The sequence below is a fragment of the Cervus canadensis genome, chromosome 6 (assembly GCF_019320065.1).
Source record: "Cervus canadensis isolate Bull #8, Minnesota chromosome 6, ASM1932006v1, whole genome shotgun sequence".
Classification (NCBI taxonomy): Eukaryota; Metazoa; Chordata; class Mammalia; order Artiodactyla; family Cervidae; genus Cervus; species Cervus canadensis.
The window spans coordinates 80,538,607-80,554,186 of NC_057391.1; the positions used below are offsets into that span (position 1 = coordinate 80,538,607).

General features: G+C 53.6%; 1 protein-coding gene across 3 annotated transcripts in view; it reads right to left on the minus strand.

Annotated features, from left to right (window-relative positions):
• Window positions 1-6,084, minus strand: part of LTBP2 (latent transforming growth factor beta binding protein 2) — a 106,123-nt gene extending 100,039 nt beyond the window's left edge. For 2 of the 3 annotated variants that reach the window (XM_043472547.1, XM_043472545.1), the window contains exon 1: window positions 4,551-5,223. In XM_043472547.1, the coding sequence (XP_043328482.1) occupies window positions 4,551-5,026 (476 nt within the window). In that variant the 5' untranslated portion in view covers window positions 5,027-5,223. Of the gene's footprint in view, window positions 1-4,550 lie in introns of all 3 variants that reach the window. The other variant, XM_043472546.1, reaches the window with a different exon arrangement.
• Window positions 6,085-15,580: the final 9,496 nt, after the last annotated feature.

Below are 15,580 nucleotides of genomic sequence, written 5' to 3' on the forward strand. Positions count from 1 at the left end.
GCCTTTGGCGTGGCACCGCTCCGCAAACATTAGCCTGATATCCAGCATCACTGCCCAACCTCTGGGAACACATCTGGCTAACAAACTAGGACAGCTGCTGTTCCACCTGGAACAAATCTGGTCATACTGGTCCTTTGTTACAGCCACCTCCAGGCTCTCCACTGGTCTCTACAAAGCCAACCCGACCCCACCTGCCTGTAGAGTCTAACCGCCCCCACCACCCCTCCCTTATCTCCACAGCCACCCACAACCAAAGCCATGATACAGTCTGCGGTCCGCCTCCTCCCCCTCCAACCCCCGGCCGCTGTACGACACTTGGGCACCGTTTGATGCCTTTGCTTAAGCTGCTTTCTCTGCCTAGATGGCCTTCCCTCTCTTCTTTGCCGGCTGAAATCCTTGGCATGCTCCAGATCAAACGTCACCTCCTTTGGGTAAACCCTCCCCTGACGTCTACCCAGCCTTCCATTCTCCAGCCTCCACACCATGTGGTCCTGATCTTCTCAGGCTGCTGGTGTACCTGTTGAGTCCCTTAAGGGGTCTTCTTCCTCTTTGTGCCCCTAAAGTCTAACACAGGGCCTGACATGTGGTGCACCTTTAATACCTCTTCGTTTCACTGAATCCAGTGTTTCCCCAAAAAGTGAATGGACAACACTGAGGGAAGAAAAGGGGATTTGAGGTTTCCATACTCAGAACTTGCAGCAATGCTGAATCACACAGGGAGAAAGTGGTTCCCTTTTTAGCGATGTTTCTAGTCTGATTAGATCAGTGAGGAAAAATCTCTGTCCAAGGTTGGGTCTTCGTGCCAAGTCCTCTCCCCCCAATCTCCCTTTCCAATAGGGAGAACACACCATAGGGCTGAACTTCCTACGATAATGGTATCTGACTAAACTTGGAAAACATTTTGTTTTCATTTCAATTTTCCTATAGTTACCTTCTCTTTATGACAAGTGGTACTATCTTCAACTTAGGATAGTGATACAAAGTGTCCTTGCAAATGGATTTATTTATTTAGAAAAATGAGTCATGCACTGTTTGTAATACCAAAATATGTAACTCATCTAACTGTCCAAAAACAGAAGGATGGATAAATAAACTGTGGTTTATTCAGACAATGGCATAATATCCAACAATTAAAATGAATAAACTTGGGCTGATTATAGTAACTTAGTTAAATCTCAAAAATCTAATGAGGAGAAAGCAAATTGTAGAAGAATAATGCAGCATGGTATCACTTTTCTAAAATATGCAAAACAATGTTATGTATGTTATGGATGCACGAATCTGTAGCAATGGTATAAAAACATAGTTTGGCATCATTAGTAAATTCAAGGTAGTGGTTAATATCTGGGGAGAGAGGAGACAAACTTGCAGAAGATATTTCAACTAAAAAAAATCAGAAGCAAACTATGCCAAAATATTAAAGTTTGAAAAAACTGGATTGCTGGTTGTATTATTTCCAATACCTTTTGTAGGTTTATAGGCTTGTATAAAACTCCATAATATAAAACACTTGAAAATAAATAAAACACAATATCCTGTTATTTTTAAGTTTATAAATTTAAAGAAAATAACAAAAAAAAAAGAAAAAAGAAAAGAACAGAACAAGAAAAAAAAGAGGAAAATATTATGAAAGTGTATGCTGTGAGGCTAAGCTTAATAAACACTGAATACTGGGAAACAATGGCTTAAAAACTCCCCTGTGGACTGTGAATTTCAATAATGCAGGAATTGTTTCTGCTCTGGTTACTCTGTGTCCCAGACACCTAGGGCTGTGCCTGGCACACACTTAAAATCTTCATTGTGTGCAATAAATTCCCACTACATGGCAAGTTCCACGAAGACAGAGGCTGTCTTGGCCACTACTGTATCCCCATGGTCCAGCAGAGTGCCTGGCATACAGGAGACCTTCCAAATATTTGTTGAATGAATGAAGAATCCCCAATAGTAGTGATGCAATTCCAAGATTTACCAGCAGGTGGCACTTAGTCCTTGCATGCATGCAAGCTTAGTCCCTTCAGTCAATTCTACCCCATGGACTGTAGCCTGCCAGGCTCCTGTGTCCATGGGATTCTCCAGGCAAGAATACTGGGATTCTCCAAGCTGCGCTGCTCCAGGGGATCTTCCCGACCAAAGGATCAAAACCACGTCTCTGGTGCCTCCTGCATTGGCAGGCGGGTTCTTTAACACTAGCACCACCTGGTTGGCCCTGAGCAATTCTCAAGGCAATTGCCAGGGAGGTCAGCCTGGCCATAAGCCATTAGTCAGAGTGGACTTAGGGAGAAGAAGTCGATGGAAGATTGCCACTCAGCCCCTCCCCAGCTGCCTTGGAGTGACTAGCTGGAGTGCCTGAGGGACCCACCTTTTATCAAAGCTGCAGAAAATAACCTGGGGAAGGAGTCAAGCCCAGCATGTGCTATGATGTGTGCACTGTGTTTGGCAGGTGTTTGTGGGTGGCATCCAGCCCAGGTACTTACACACCTGTGCACACTTACCAGCCTTATCCTGGTAACAGTCTGCTTTGCTCATCACCACCTCCTTTCACAGCAGCTAATAGTGCACCCTCCCACCTCCACGCCACTATTCCTCCTCCCCCCAGCTCCCACCAGGATGCTGACAGGGTAAGCTCCCTCCATGATCTGGCCCAAATCTATGCCTCCAGCCTCAGCCCTGTGGCTGCCTGACACCAAGGTGCAGACTTGCCCCTAGGCCACTGCCCACAATTAAAAACAAAAAAAAAGCCCCTGTCCTCTGGCAGTGCGACATCTCGGGGTGCTACACCTGCTACCCCCACTTTCTTCCCCACATGAACCCCAGGGGCTGGAGGTCACAGGGCTTCTTTTTCCTCTGAGTGCCTCAGCCCCAATCACCCTTTCCTTTATGCTTTAACAGGAAGCTTCTGGTACTGGAAAGCATGTTCGCCAGTGCATATGTACTCATTTCTCCAATTTGACTTCAAGTAATTGAGCCGCTCTCCCGGCAGGAACAAGGTCTGTCCCAGGCCCCATCCTCTGTCCCTAGCTCGGCACACTTGCTCTTGGGAAGCATGTATTCAGTTGCACAGCCGTTACCACTCACTGACTGATCCTCTGTGTCAACTACTCGGCAGTGCCCAGGTCTCCTCTCCGTCTGCCTTAAGCCGGGCCTTGCACGGACAGTGAGACATTCCTTCACTCATTCAACAGTTACTTAGCAAGCTCCAACTAAACCCGAGCACTGTTCTAGGCACTGTTGACCCAGCAATGCAGAATACAAAGCCTCTCTTTTCCTAGGGCTGACATTAGTGTGCCCTGGGAGACCAGACCATAAAAGCAGAAACATAATATGTCAGATGGGAATTAGTGCTATAAAGAAACATAAAGCAGGGTGAAGAGAGAGAGGGTGGGGCCTCTCTAAACAGATTTGAATGAAGGGAGAGAATCCTGCTGAAATATAGGAGAACAGAGCTGCAGCCAAAGAAAACAGGGAGCGGAGAGGCAGTAAGAACAGCCTCAGGAGTAGCCCTGGGGGTGCAGCCTCCTTCATGCTATAAGCTGGGGGACTGAACCCAACTGGCAGATCGGGCCCAGGCCCAGAGGGGCCGCCAGGTTTCTTCCCAGCCTCCCCGATGGTGCCCCATACTGGGCACCCGTGCTTCCCCGGCTCGCCCGCCCTCCATTCTGCAGACACCTGTCCCACTCCTGCCGGCCCAGCACCTCGCAGCCGTGAGAATCCTCATCTAGGGGTGGGGATGGTGGGAAGCGTCCCCCACGCCGCGAGAGCGCCCTCGGCAGGCAGCGGGTGTTGCATCCGGGGCGGGCCGGGGGGACTAAATGGCAGGATTGAGGGGACACGTAGTCCTGCAAAGTCGTGCTGACACCTAGCTGCGCAGGCACGCACACAGACCCACTCCGCCATGGACCCAGTGTCACAGCCACACCCGCGACAGGTTTCCTGCCCAAAGTGCCCCCGAGTCCACGCCCACTTCCTCGTCCAGCCATCCGTGGACCCAGGCCGGCCTGTGCCCCAACGCACAGCTTTGTCCCCACGAGCAGGCGTCGAAGCCTCGTTCCTGGAGATGCATCAGCCCTCGCGCTCTGGAGCCCCCCCCTCCACCGCCCCCCGCGACGTCGTCTGCCCACCGGGCACTAAGGCCGCTCAGCTTCTCCCGGTTCTCAAGCGCCTGGAACACTCACTCCAATGCCCTCTCCACGATCCCCTTCGGATCCCCGCACCGCTGCGGGCAGCAGGCGTCAGCAGACACGGGATAAGGCGGACGGGAGGAGCGCGGACGGAACGCACTGCCGCCTTGGGAAAGGATTTAACGTCGGATCTGGGCGAGAGCTGGTACGAAAGGGTGTAGACGGTGTTCCTCTCCTCTCTACTCTTTGAAAGTGGGTCAGATAGAGCCCAAGCTTCGGGACCTCGGTCTGTTTCCCGCAGGATTAAGGACAGAGGGGAGACAGGCAGAGCCCCCGCCCTGTCCTCTCGTCTACACATCCCTCCACGAACGAGTGTTCGGGAGACCGACCCTCGCTCCCTCAAGCCCCCACCCTTCCCTCTCCAGCGCTCACCCCGTAAGGCGCCCTCGCGCAGCCCGCGGCCGCTGCACCGTCCCGAGACGCGGGAGAGCCGGCGCGGCCCGGGCCCGGGGTGCTGACTGCTGCTGGCCTGAGGGTCGGCTTCTCCAAGTCTGCGCAGGTGGCTGGACTCGCCGCGGCTGCTGCGCGCGGGGCGGCCTCCTGGCCTCCGCCTCGGTGGACCTCCTGGGGCTCCCCCAGCTAGGCTGGACCAGCTCCGCGGGCGGCGAACCCCGGACGGGCGCGTCTTGCTCCCGGAACAGACTGTACACCTTGGCTGTAGCCGCTACGGGGCTGCCCCCGGGGCGCCGCAGCCGACTCGCGTCTCTTCCAGCCGGCTCGTATCTTCCCACCGGGTCCCTCTGAGCCTGACCCATGCCCACGAAGAGAGCCAGGGTGAGAGGCCAGAAGCTCCTCCAGGGGTTCCTCAGGGCGCGCCCGGGGCAGCGGGCGGTGGTTGGGGGCCTCATGGCGCCGGGGCGCCTAGAGAGCTACGCGCGCTTGGGGAACGGCCCCTGGGGCTCACGGTGCGCTCGTCGCCCGCTGGCTGCGCTCCGGTCCCCTGCCGGTGGCCCGCCTCTCCCCGTCTAGGGGGCCCCAAGTCAAAGTGCGGGCCAGGCTCTCCCTGGAGCCGGAGCCAGGCGGCAGGAGAGGCCGGGGGCTGCGCGCACCGAGCCCAGAGGCCGCGCTGCGTCTCCAGCTGGGCGCGCACCGCTGTTGCACCTTCGCGCGTTCTCCGGATCGTTGTAGCCTTCGGAAGGAGAACTGGAGGGTTTTATTTTTGGAAACCTCCCCCTGATTTTTCGTCTCTTTTATCCACACCATGCCCCCTCCTCGGAGGGACAGTTCAGCCCCCTTATTACGGGAGAGGGAGAGAGAGGAATTCCAGCAACACCCACTTTGGCACCGGGAAGCGAGCGGGCGGCGAGGGGGGTTAACCCGTGAGGAGCTGGGGGCGGCGCAGGGCCGACCCGAGCAAAGGCTGGCAGGCGAGATGACAACTGTCTGGACAGGGGCACCCGAGCCACCTTTCTACTGTCCTGGGCAAGCTGAACTGCTGACCTGTCCAGAATTGATCTCCCGCCCCTGACCTCAAGGACAAACTGCATGGTTGGAAGACTTAAGGTCTGAAGGAGGTCGGGAGAGGTACCAAGAACCGCACGCCAGAGACTGGACCCGAAGGACGGGCCCCGGACCCTTTGCTTCCCGCCCGAGCCACTGGGGGCTTCGCCCGGGGCTGCGGCTGGAGCCGAGGCAGCGCGGGGCAGCTCGCCTGTCTCCGCAGCGGCGGGACGCGGGGAGCGCGCGCGGGAGGGTCGTCTGGAGGCGGGCGCCCTCTGGTGGACCTGGCCGCGTCCTTGGCCGTCCCGCGGCTTGTCCAGACCTGCCGCCGCCGGCCGCCCTCGCTCCTTGATCTTAATCCCCTTCCTGTTGCGTCAGGGTCGAGCCTAAAAGCCCGAGGCGGTGAAGGCGGCGGATCCCGCAAGAGGTGTCCTTTTTCTTTCACCGAGGAATAAACATGGAGGATCTGGAACAAGGTCACTTAAGGAGACAGCGTGTGAGCAAGAGGTGAATGAAATCCAGTCCTGCAGCCTGGAGCTCAGATCCCCTTTCTTAGCCTCCCACCCCACCCCTCCCTCCCTCCCTCAGGATTGCTTCTGACTGATGCAGTGTGTGCGCGCACATCTTCTGTGTCGGCTGCGAGAGGGCAGGGGTGCTAGAATGCCGATGGCCACCCATCTTAGTACTACCCCCAGACCATCAGCTCCTCACTCACCCCCTGTGGTCCCCGGCCCTAAATTCTAAAGGCCTGGCAACCATCCCTGCCCCCACGTCCTGCATTTCTGCAGCCTACTGCTTCTTGGGGCTTCCGCTGGTGGCTCAGATGGTAAAGAATCTGCCTGCAGTGCGGGAGACCTGGGTTCGATCCCTGGGTTGGCAAGATCCCCTGGAGGCAGGCATGGCAACCCACTCCAGTATTCTTGCCTGGAGAATCCCCATGGATAGAAGAACCTGGCCGGCTACAGTCCATGGGATCGCAGAGAGTCAGACACAACTGAGGAATTAAACACACACACAGCACACTGCTTCTTGAGAGTCAGAGAGACCCAACACCGGTTGGAAGACACCGGTTTATAACATCCCACACCACACAAAGGACAGACCCAGTAAATATCTAATATTGAAAATAAGCCTCAACTCTTGACCCTGGCCTCCAAAGCCCTGCAGGACTGGCCCCCTCCCTGATGTATCTCACCTTGGCCTGGAGAGTTCACCACATTGCAGCTATGTTGGTCTCCTCTCTGCTTCTTGAACAGGCTAAGTTAATGCCCACTTCCCTCTCCCCGAAACACTCATCTCCAAGATGTTTTACAGGACCAGCTCCTTACCATTTCACCTCTCAGCTCAAACATCACCTCCTGGAGCAGCCATCCCTGACCCCCTAACCTAAGAGCAACAGCCTTCCTACTCCCAGTGAAGTGAAAAGTGGAAGTGTTAGTCACTCAGTCCTGTCCAACTCTTTGCAGCCACATGGACTGTAGCCCACCAGGCTCCTCTGTCCACGGAATTCTCCAGACAAGAATACGGGAGTGGGTAGCCATTTCCTTCTCCAGGGTATCTTTCTGACCACCTCCCAAGTTGTCGCTTTCTCATACATCACCCTGTTTCACCTTCATTGCCCTAGACTAGTTGAAATTATTTATTTGTTTGCCTGGATAATTGATTTATTGAATGGGCTGAACTTGAAGAGGGGCAAGCAGGAAGCAGTTCTGTTTTTCTTCCCTCACTGCCACAATTCATACTGTGGTGAATTTCTCTTCTCCACCCTTAATGACATCTCAAGCAGAGTCCTTGGCTGCCCATCCCCACCAGTCACAAAAACAGTTTCATTTCTATAATTAAGACCAATTTTTCAGGCACTCAAATGTCTGGTCCTGTCCAAATCAAAACCTCATCCAATTTAATCAATCTTGTATCCAATTTAATACCCCTCCTCTCCTGCCACGGGCCTGTCCCCTGGCTCAAGACTCTGTACTGGGGAGTGTGGGGTGTGGCCTGATTTTCTGACCTTCCTTTTCTGCAGTGGCTCCTCCAAGTGTCAGGGTTGGGGGAGAGGTGTTAGAGGGAAAGTGGTAAAGCTCTACATAACAGGTGCCCTTAGCTAGCAGGTGCCCAGCTCTCTGGCTTGTTCATGGGCACATTTGTGGGCTCTTGGGAAGCTGCAGGATCTCCGCCCTGCACTACCATAGAAAAAGCACTCTCTGGACAACTTCCCTGTGTCCCCTATCTGCCACGGGACTTTCCTGTCCCTGCCAACAAACCAGTGCTGAGTTGGCTGCATCTCATCCTGCTACAAGAGCCGCTCCAGCCAAGCTCCACAGGCAGAATTCTCCAGATAAGGGCTGCGCACTGTTTTCTTCCTTTATGTGCATCCCCAATTCCTAAAGACATAGGTTGGGTTCTCCCAAGAACTTTCTTGCCATGCCTTGGTGCTTTGGGGTGCTTGCAACTTCTAGCACCTCAGCTAGCATCCGTGGAGGCAGAGTTATGGGGAGTCAAGCTAGTTTATTCTTCTTTGGAGGCCCCCACTCTTTATGACTGGTTTTCCTCACTTGGTTAGCTTGGGGAGTACCCTCAGGGGAAATCTCAGCCCTGCTTACCAATGCAACTGTTCTCTGACTCAGTGACTTTCTTCAATCCCTTTTTATTTATAGGCTGGGATCCAGGGACATGTCCTGATACTTATTGAACTGGTTCTGCCTTTACTAAGATGCCTAGTACTTCTCTTTGGCATGTGAGAATATTCAGTCTTATTGTTCCAGCCTTTGCAGCTTCAGCAGAAGTTTGAAGACCACAGAAAAAAAATCCTGTTCAATGACCTATGAAAGTATTGTCTGACTTCCCAAGCCACAGTGATAGCTCTAAAGGAATAGATATCTTGCCTGCCTGGCTCACCACTGTTTCCTCAGAACCTAGAACAGTGCTTGCCTCTCATAGACAGCCAGGAAATACGTGTTCAGTGGATGGCTAACTGAATGAACCACAGAAGAATCCCATCAAGAAGGGCGGGCTGGTGTCATTAGACCCATTTTCAGAGAGAATAACTGAGTTCCTGGTGATGGTTCCTGGTCCAAGTCCATGTGTTTGCTGCCTGCAGGGTTGGCCCTCAGGAGCTCCTTGAATTCCACACTTGCGTGTTGGGATGAATGCCATCTCACTTCCCAGAAAGCACCACTCTCTCCCTGAGACTCTGCTCCTTTGCGGCTACAGGAAAGCCTCAGCTCCACACTTCCCACTCCTTGCCCCATCATCCACCCAGTTCTTTAGTTCTGGCTTCCTTTCCTCACCTAACTACCTGCCCAGTTCCTTTAGGACCTCTCCTCTTCATCCCTCAGCGCTCACCTCAAGTCCCCGTGAGCCTCCCAAGGCCAGAAACCTTGGCATCCCACTTCGTCCCTGAGCTATTTTTTCCTCCCATGTGTCCAAGTCATTATTACTGCTCCGTCTCCTCTGTCTGCACTTCTGGAAGTCTGCCGCCCATTCAGCCTCCTCTTGCTGCTCCGCCTCAGCCAAAACCCTCGCGCAGACACTTTGCTCACCACTAGGCGCCCCTCCCACTCCTTGGTGAGGACAAGTGGTCCTTGGAAATTCCCACCCTGTTCTCCTGGGGGCCCACAGCCAGGCTAGTCTGCTGTAAAGACTGGCATCTCCTACTCCCCCATCCCAGCGCCACCCTCCTGTCCTGCCTCCCATTGACTGCTCATCACTCCCTTTCCCTGTAACTGCTGGAATCTGTGGATACAGCTCTTCAGAATCTCCAGTCCCATAAATGGTTGAGTTTTTTCTTTGTTCTTCCTTTTTGAAGCTGCCAAAGTTTATGTGCTAAGCATGCACATAAATTGACTCATTGAACAAAAGAAAGGAGGTGTTGTCATTTCCAGGTACACAAAGGAGGAAACTGAGGCTGGGAATAGATACTGACTTGCCCACAATCACAGAGCTGATAAGTAGCAGAGGAAGGGTTCCAACCTTGGTTATCACCCACCCGAGTCCAAGCTTTTAAGACAGCACTGTCTTGCCTTCTCCCTGGGTTTGAGCCTCAGGAGTCCTCCCGACTACTGAAATGGTTGATACTTTTCCCAGTCATTTCTGCAGCAGTCCCCACCTAAGACCCTCCACTGCACACCCACCCCCCAGCCTCTTCCCTGCTGGCTAGCCTACCACTCCATTCCCAAGGGATGTGGAGGTAGCAGAATTTTCTGTCTTCCTCTACCGTCCCTGTTCAGTGAAAGAAGGGGAGCTGTTTCCAGCAAGGTCTCTGACTCACCGGGTGTTGCTTCCTTATCCCTGATTCCCACTTCCTCCCTAAAGAGGCACAAAATGATGCCAAGCCTACTAACCCATCTCTTGGGTCTGGGGAGAGGAATCATCTCTGGAAAGCCCTGCAGAGAGAGTCCCAAGGGATTGATAGAAAGATTCCAGTGGGGAGAGGTTTGCTGGGACACGTGCGCCACAAAGGGAGATGGCAGTCTGCTAGTCACCGGGGCAACTGAATTGCTTCCCCATGTCTTCATGTTGGAATAACGCTGGCAGCCAGAGAGCTACCAGAACCTGGACTAATTTGGTAAATAAAGACCAAAAACAAGGACCGAATTTCTATTACCTTGGCTGAGACCCAGACTCCCGACAGAATTCCAGGGATTTTTCTTCCTTGGAAGTGACAGGACCTCCAGTCCTGAATCCCTCTCTCTAGGAGAGCTTGTTCCCCTGCTCAGAACAAATAACACATTTACTGGTTAATCAGTGGGCGGAACAGCTGAAAGAAGGTTGACTGGGCCCCCGGCCTCCAGATGGGAGCAGCTCACGGGCTCAGATGCCTTTGTCCAGAGACTGGGCAGCTGGAACCCAGCACCGTGCAGCCTCGGCCTCCAGTCTGGAAGGTGGAGGCTGCATGCAAAGGCGCCAGCTCTCTCCTGCACAAGGCCTCCAAGGCCCGTAGGGGCTGCCAAGACCCCGCCACTTCAGACACCATGACCTGGCCCCCCAGTGCTCACAGCCACCCGGCTGTGGTCTGCCAGGGCTGTCCCCGCTCCGGGCTCACGTGCACGTTTCTGCCTTCGGTGAGCTCAGGGCTCAGCTATGCTTGGCTTCTATTTTCCCATCTGAAAATAGAGATAATGCTGCATTTCTTGCCATCCCCACCTTCAGGGTAAAGTAGATAACCAGCCCTATCTACCCTGGGATGGGAGGCGGTCAATTACTGCTCCTTCCTTTGCCAGCTGATATTTCTGGAGCGCTTAAAAAGTACCAGGCACTGTGCTAAGTGTTTTCCAGTCTCCTTTAATCCTGGTAATGCACTGTTACTTCCTCATGTAACAGATGAGGAAATGCAGGCTCACAGAGGTTAAATGAATCACAAAGCTAGTACGTGGCTACATGAGGAGTCCCTCCTGGTCTTCCTGGTGAACATTATACAGATGCCAGCTTCCAGAGGAGCAGTCCTCTGGAATCGCATCTCCGGCTGCAGTTCTCTGGGAACCGGAAGCATTCACAGCTGTTTGTGGTGTGGTGGGGGGTGGGGGTGTGGGCTGACGGTCACAAGAAGTTGCTGTCACGAGCTGGTCCCCATCAAGCCCATCCCATCCTTCTCAGGCCTATTTAGGACTAGGGGTCTATTTTAGGTCAAGGGCACGCAAAAGTCACCGTGGTGAGGTTCAGTACATCCAATTCCTGCTCACCAAGGAGAAGAAAGGAAATAAGCTTACCCTACATCAAGTCATTTTCCATTGCCAAGTAAGGCTCATCTCAGCTTTTCTCTCTGGAAAAGAGAAGTGACACAGAGCCTCAACGTGGCCCTGTGAGGTAGGCATTGCAATTCCCATTTCACAAGCCCAGAGGGATGAAGTCTCTCGCTCAAGGTCATACCGTCAGGAGTCCAGCCAGGATTTAACTAAAAAGTCTGACCGGCTCCAAAGTCCGTGCTGTTTCCACTACAGCACACTGCACTCGCTCCAGGATGTCCTGCGATGATGTGAAATGGGCAGCTCTTCAAAATAACTGAGTTCACTCCGTTTCCCTTCATTTCCAATCCCTGATATAAGGGTGGGCTGAACTGAAAGCTTTGTGCCTTTAGCTGAAGTTCAGACCACATTTCCTATTTATCTGGATAAATCCCTTCAGCCCTGACTAGAGCGGAATCCTCTAGAACAGTGGTCCCCAACCTATGGATTAGGGGCTGGGAGGGGGTGGTTCCGGCAGTAATGTGACCAGTGGGGAGCCATGGGGAGCAGCAGATGAAGCTTCACTCACTCACCTGTTGCTCACCTCCTGCTGTGCGGCCCAGTTCCTAACAGGCCGTGGACTGTACCGGTCTGAGGTCCAGGGGTTGGGGACCCCTGCTCTAGAACTCCTGGAAGGCTGAAGCATAACTTCTCTCCAAGCAGAGTGTCTGAAGACCTGAGCAAGAAATGATATGAGCAGCCTGGGAGTCCTCCTTCTTTAAATTCCCCCCGTAAGACCACCAGTCAACCCCAAAGGAAATCAACTCTGAATATTCACTGGAAGAACTGATGCTGAAACTAAAGCTCCAATACTTTGGCCACCTGGTGGGATGAGCCAACTCATTGGAAAAGACCCTGATGCTGGGAAAGATTGAGGGCAGGAGGAAAAGGGGACGACAGAGGATGAGACAGTTGGACGGTATCACTGAATTATGGACATGAATTTGAGCAAACTCTGAGAGACAGTGAGGGACAGGGAAGCCTGGTGTGCTGCAGTCCATGAGGATGAAAACAGTCAGACATGACTTAGTGACTGAACAACAGTAAGACCTCAGGGGTCTCAGTACTCTCCTGGGGACCAGGGGGTTGTTCGAGTGGGAATGGATCACACACTGTATTATCTTCTCCAAATCCCCAGGGAGAAATCCCTGTGGGCTGAAGGACAATGCAGCCCTGCCCTGGATTCTGGACTGGTGGGCAGGAATTTGAGGGCAAGCTGAGCAGGAAGCAATTGCCCTTAGCGGTTGTTGGCATCTCCCAGCCTGTCCCCACCTTGGTTTCCTGATGGGACACAGTGACATCTGTCACACCCCAAGAGATAGGAGCTTGGGGGGACAGAGGACAGGGGCTGCTCTGGGGTCTTTCCCAGAATAAGTCCATAACAGCTCACTTGTTCATCAACAAAGAAAGAAGGATGACAGCTTCTGCCACCATTTTCAGGTGCCCATTTGCCTCTGGATTATATGTTGAGGATCAAGATACTCAATGAGGTTTTCCCTGGTGCCCCCCACCCTCTCTCTAGGACCCCAAGCCCTTAGGGACAGGCCCGAACTCCTAAACTCCCCAGGACAGGGTACAGACACCAGGCTGGGGGGGTCGGAGGAGGGGCAGCCAGATCCCAGTGGGCCCCAGCCGGTCTGCATGACTCATTCCTTGTTTCCGTCCACTCTGGTCTGAGTGCCTTGGCCCAGAGGCCTCTGGGAGGTTGTAACACAGGCTGGCCCCTCGCCCATTGGGACTCAGCAGACAAAAATTAAAGATCTCACTCCTCAGGAACTCACACAGACAGCAGAGGCATGCTCTGTGCTCTGCCTCACCAGACCAGACCTCAGGCCAGAGGAGGCTGATGGCCAAGGGAGGAAGGAGAGGCGTCTCCGGCTCCTCCCTCTCCTCCTCACCCTCCACCTCCAGTCGGGAAGCCCCGGCCACCACCCACTGTCTTCTCACTCCTCCTCAGGTCCTGGCCTGAAGATAGCGGTTGCCACCAGCCCCTCCTGGGCTCCACTCCACTCCTCCCCATCTCCGTCCAAAAAAAGCAGTGAGGGAGAAGCAGACGTGTAAACAACTAATCACTCTTATTTTTTTTCTGGCTGCACAGGTCTGATGAGGCCAAAAACCTGCTCAACAATCTTCAGTGGCTCCCCAGTACCTCATAAATCCAGCTCAAACTTTTTACCTGTCGCCCCACACAAGTGGGTTTCATACCCCTTCTCCTCTTGCCTGCCAGTACTCAACACAGTCTCACTCAGAACTCCTTCACTTCCCCACCCATGTCCCCTTACCCCAATTCCTCGGTTCAGGCCACTTTCTTTACCTGGAATGTTCTTCCCACCCCTTGCCTGCCTGTCCTTTAACACCCATCTCAAAACTCCCACTTCTTTCAAGAAGCCTTCCCAGAGCACTTGCCAAGTCCAGAAAAAGCTCACTCCCTCAGCTGAACCCCTGGACCTCAGCCTGCCCTCTTTGTCCTCTGTCCAGAGCAGTGGGAAACACACGGGGCTTCGGGGCACCACTCCGCAGCACCATCGTTCACCAGCTGGGTGTCCTTGCCTAAAGTGATAACCTCTCTGAGCCAGTTTCCTCACCACCAGGAGATCGGAGTAGAAGTCCTTTAAAGCACCACCCCTAGATCGAGCATGGTGCTTCCCTGGTGGCTCAGAGGGTAAAGCGTCTGCCTGCAATGTGGGAGACCCCGGTCCGATCCCCGGGTCAGAAAGATCCCCTGGAGAGGGAAATGGCAACCCACTCCAGTACTCTTGCTTGGAAAATTCCATGGACGACAGAGGAGCCTGGTAAGCTATAGTCCATGGAATCGCAAAGGGTCGCACATGACTGAGCAGCTTCACTTCTAGTTAGAGCAACTGTATTCACCAACACAGCCCTCCAGGGCACAGCTGATTGGATCAGGGATGAACACGCGACCCAGGGGCAGCCTTTTCATTGGCTGATCAGTGACCTAAGAGTTTTGTGGTCTGATTTGAATGCATACACTGCTTGTTACTGGACATACAAGATTCTGTCTTGAAAATCTGAACTAAGCAACTTGACTTTGAAAACTAAGCCCTGGGCTTAAAACAGCAGATAAGCCATCGTTCCTGAGAGCTCACAGTGCAAAGGGGTCCATATAACCATGGAACAATAAAGCCAAAGAGGTGTAGTGACTTGCCTGGGGTCAGTAACACAGAGAGGGCTGACACTCAGGTCTCTAGACCTGGCTTTGGTTCAGGGTGGTGGGCCTCTGGGACAGGCTCAGAAAGCAGTGGCCCTGAGCTGACTGCCTGAAAAAGACCAAGGCTCCACCGTGCCCGGCATCAACCTGTTCTGGGCAGCCTGGGAACAAGGCAGTCCTGAAAGGACAAAGTCAGGTCACAGCAGGGAGCACAGACGCTGATTCTCCTCTTGCCTGTGCCCCCAGTGTCTCCCTGTCGTGCCCTTGGCCCTTCCCAGATTCAGTTTCCTCATGTATAATAGACAGGGTTTTACTGGATGAACTCAAATTCCCTGTCAACGCTAAGAGTTTGATTTGAGGAGCAGACAGACAAGCGATGGGCGTGGATCCAAGAGCGGTAGGATCCACAGAATGTGAACCCTGGAGGGGACCTCCGCGAGAGATCAGCCAGCCAATTCCTTCAGTTATGGTTGAAGAAACCGAGCCCCAAAGCAGGAGAGCTGTTTGTCCAAGGTCCCATGACTGGCTACTGGCAGCACCAACACTTGAACCAGGGTCCCCTGACTCCCAGGCCTCTCAACCCTTTCTCTTTCAACTCCCCCAAGAAGCTGGGAGCCTTTTGGCCGTCTGGGCCAGGGAAGCCAAGAATGGCTGTACATGTCAGCAGCGGGGCCTCGGGGCCTGGGAACATCTCTGACAGGGTAGGTGCGCGTGCCAAAGCCGCTGGTGGGGAGGGATGGGACTGGGGGCCAGAAAGGCGTATGGGAGATAATCTGTCAGCATCTCCCTTCTTCCAGATGGCAGGAAGAAACATTGACACGTCTGTGATGAGTGAGGGGAAACAGTCCCCTCTTCTGATTGAGCCATTGCTCCACAGGGGACTGGCCTCCCTCTCTGCCCCCTCCTTGCTCGCTCACACACACACACACACACACACACACACACACACACACACACCCCTATTTAGCTGCTGCATTCTGCCACCTACAACTTCAGTCTCAGGATGTGTACTGAGGGGACTTCTCCAGTGGTCCAGTGGCTAAGACTCTGCACTCTCAGTGCAGCGGGCCTGG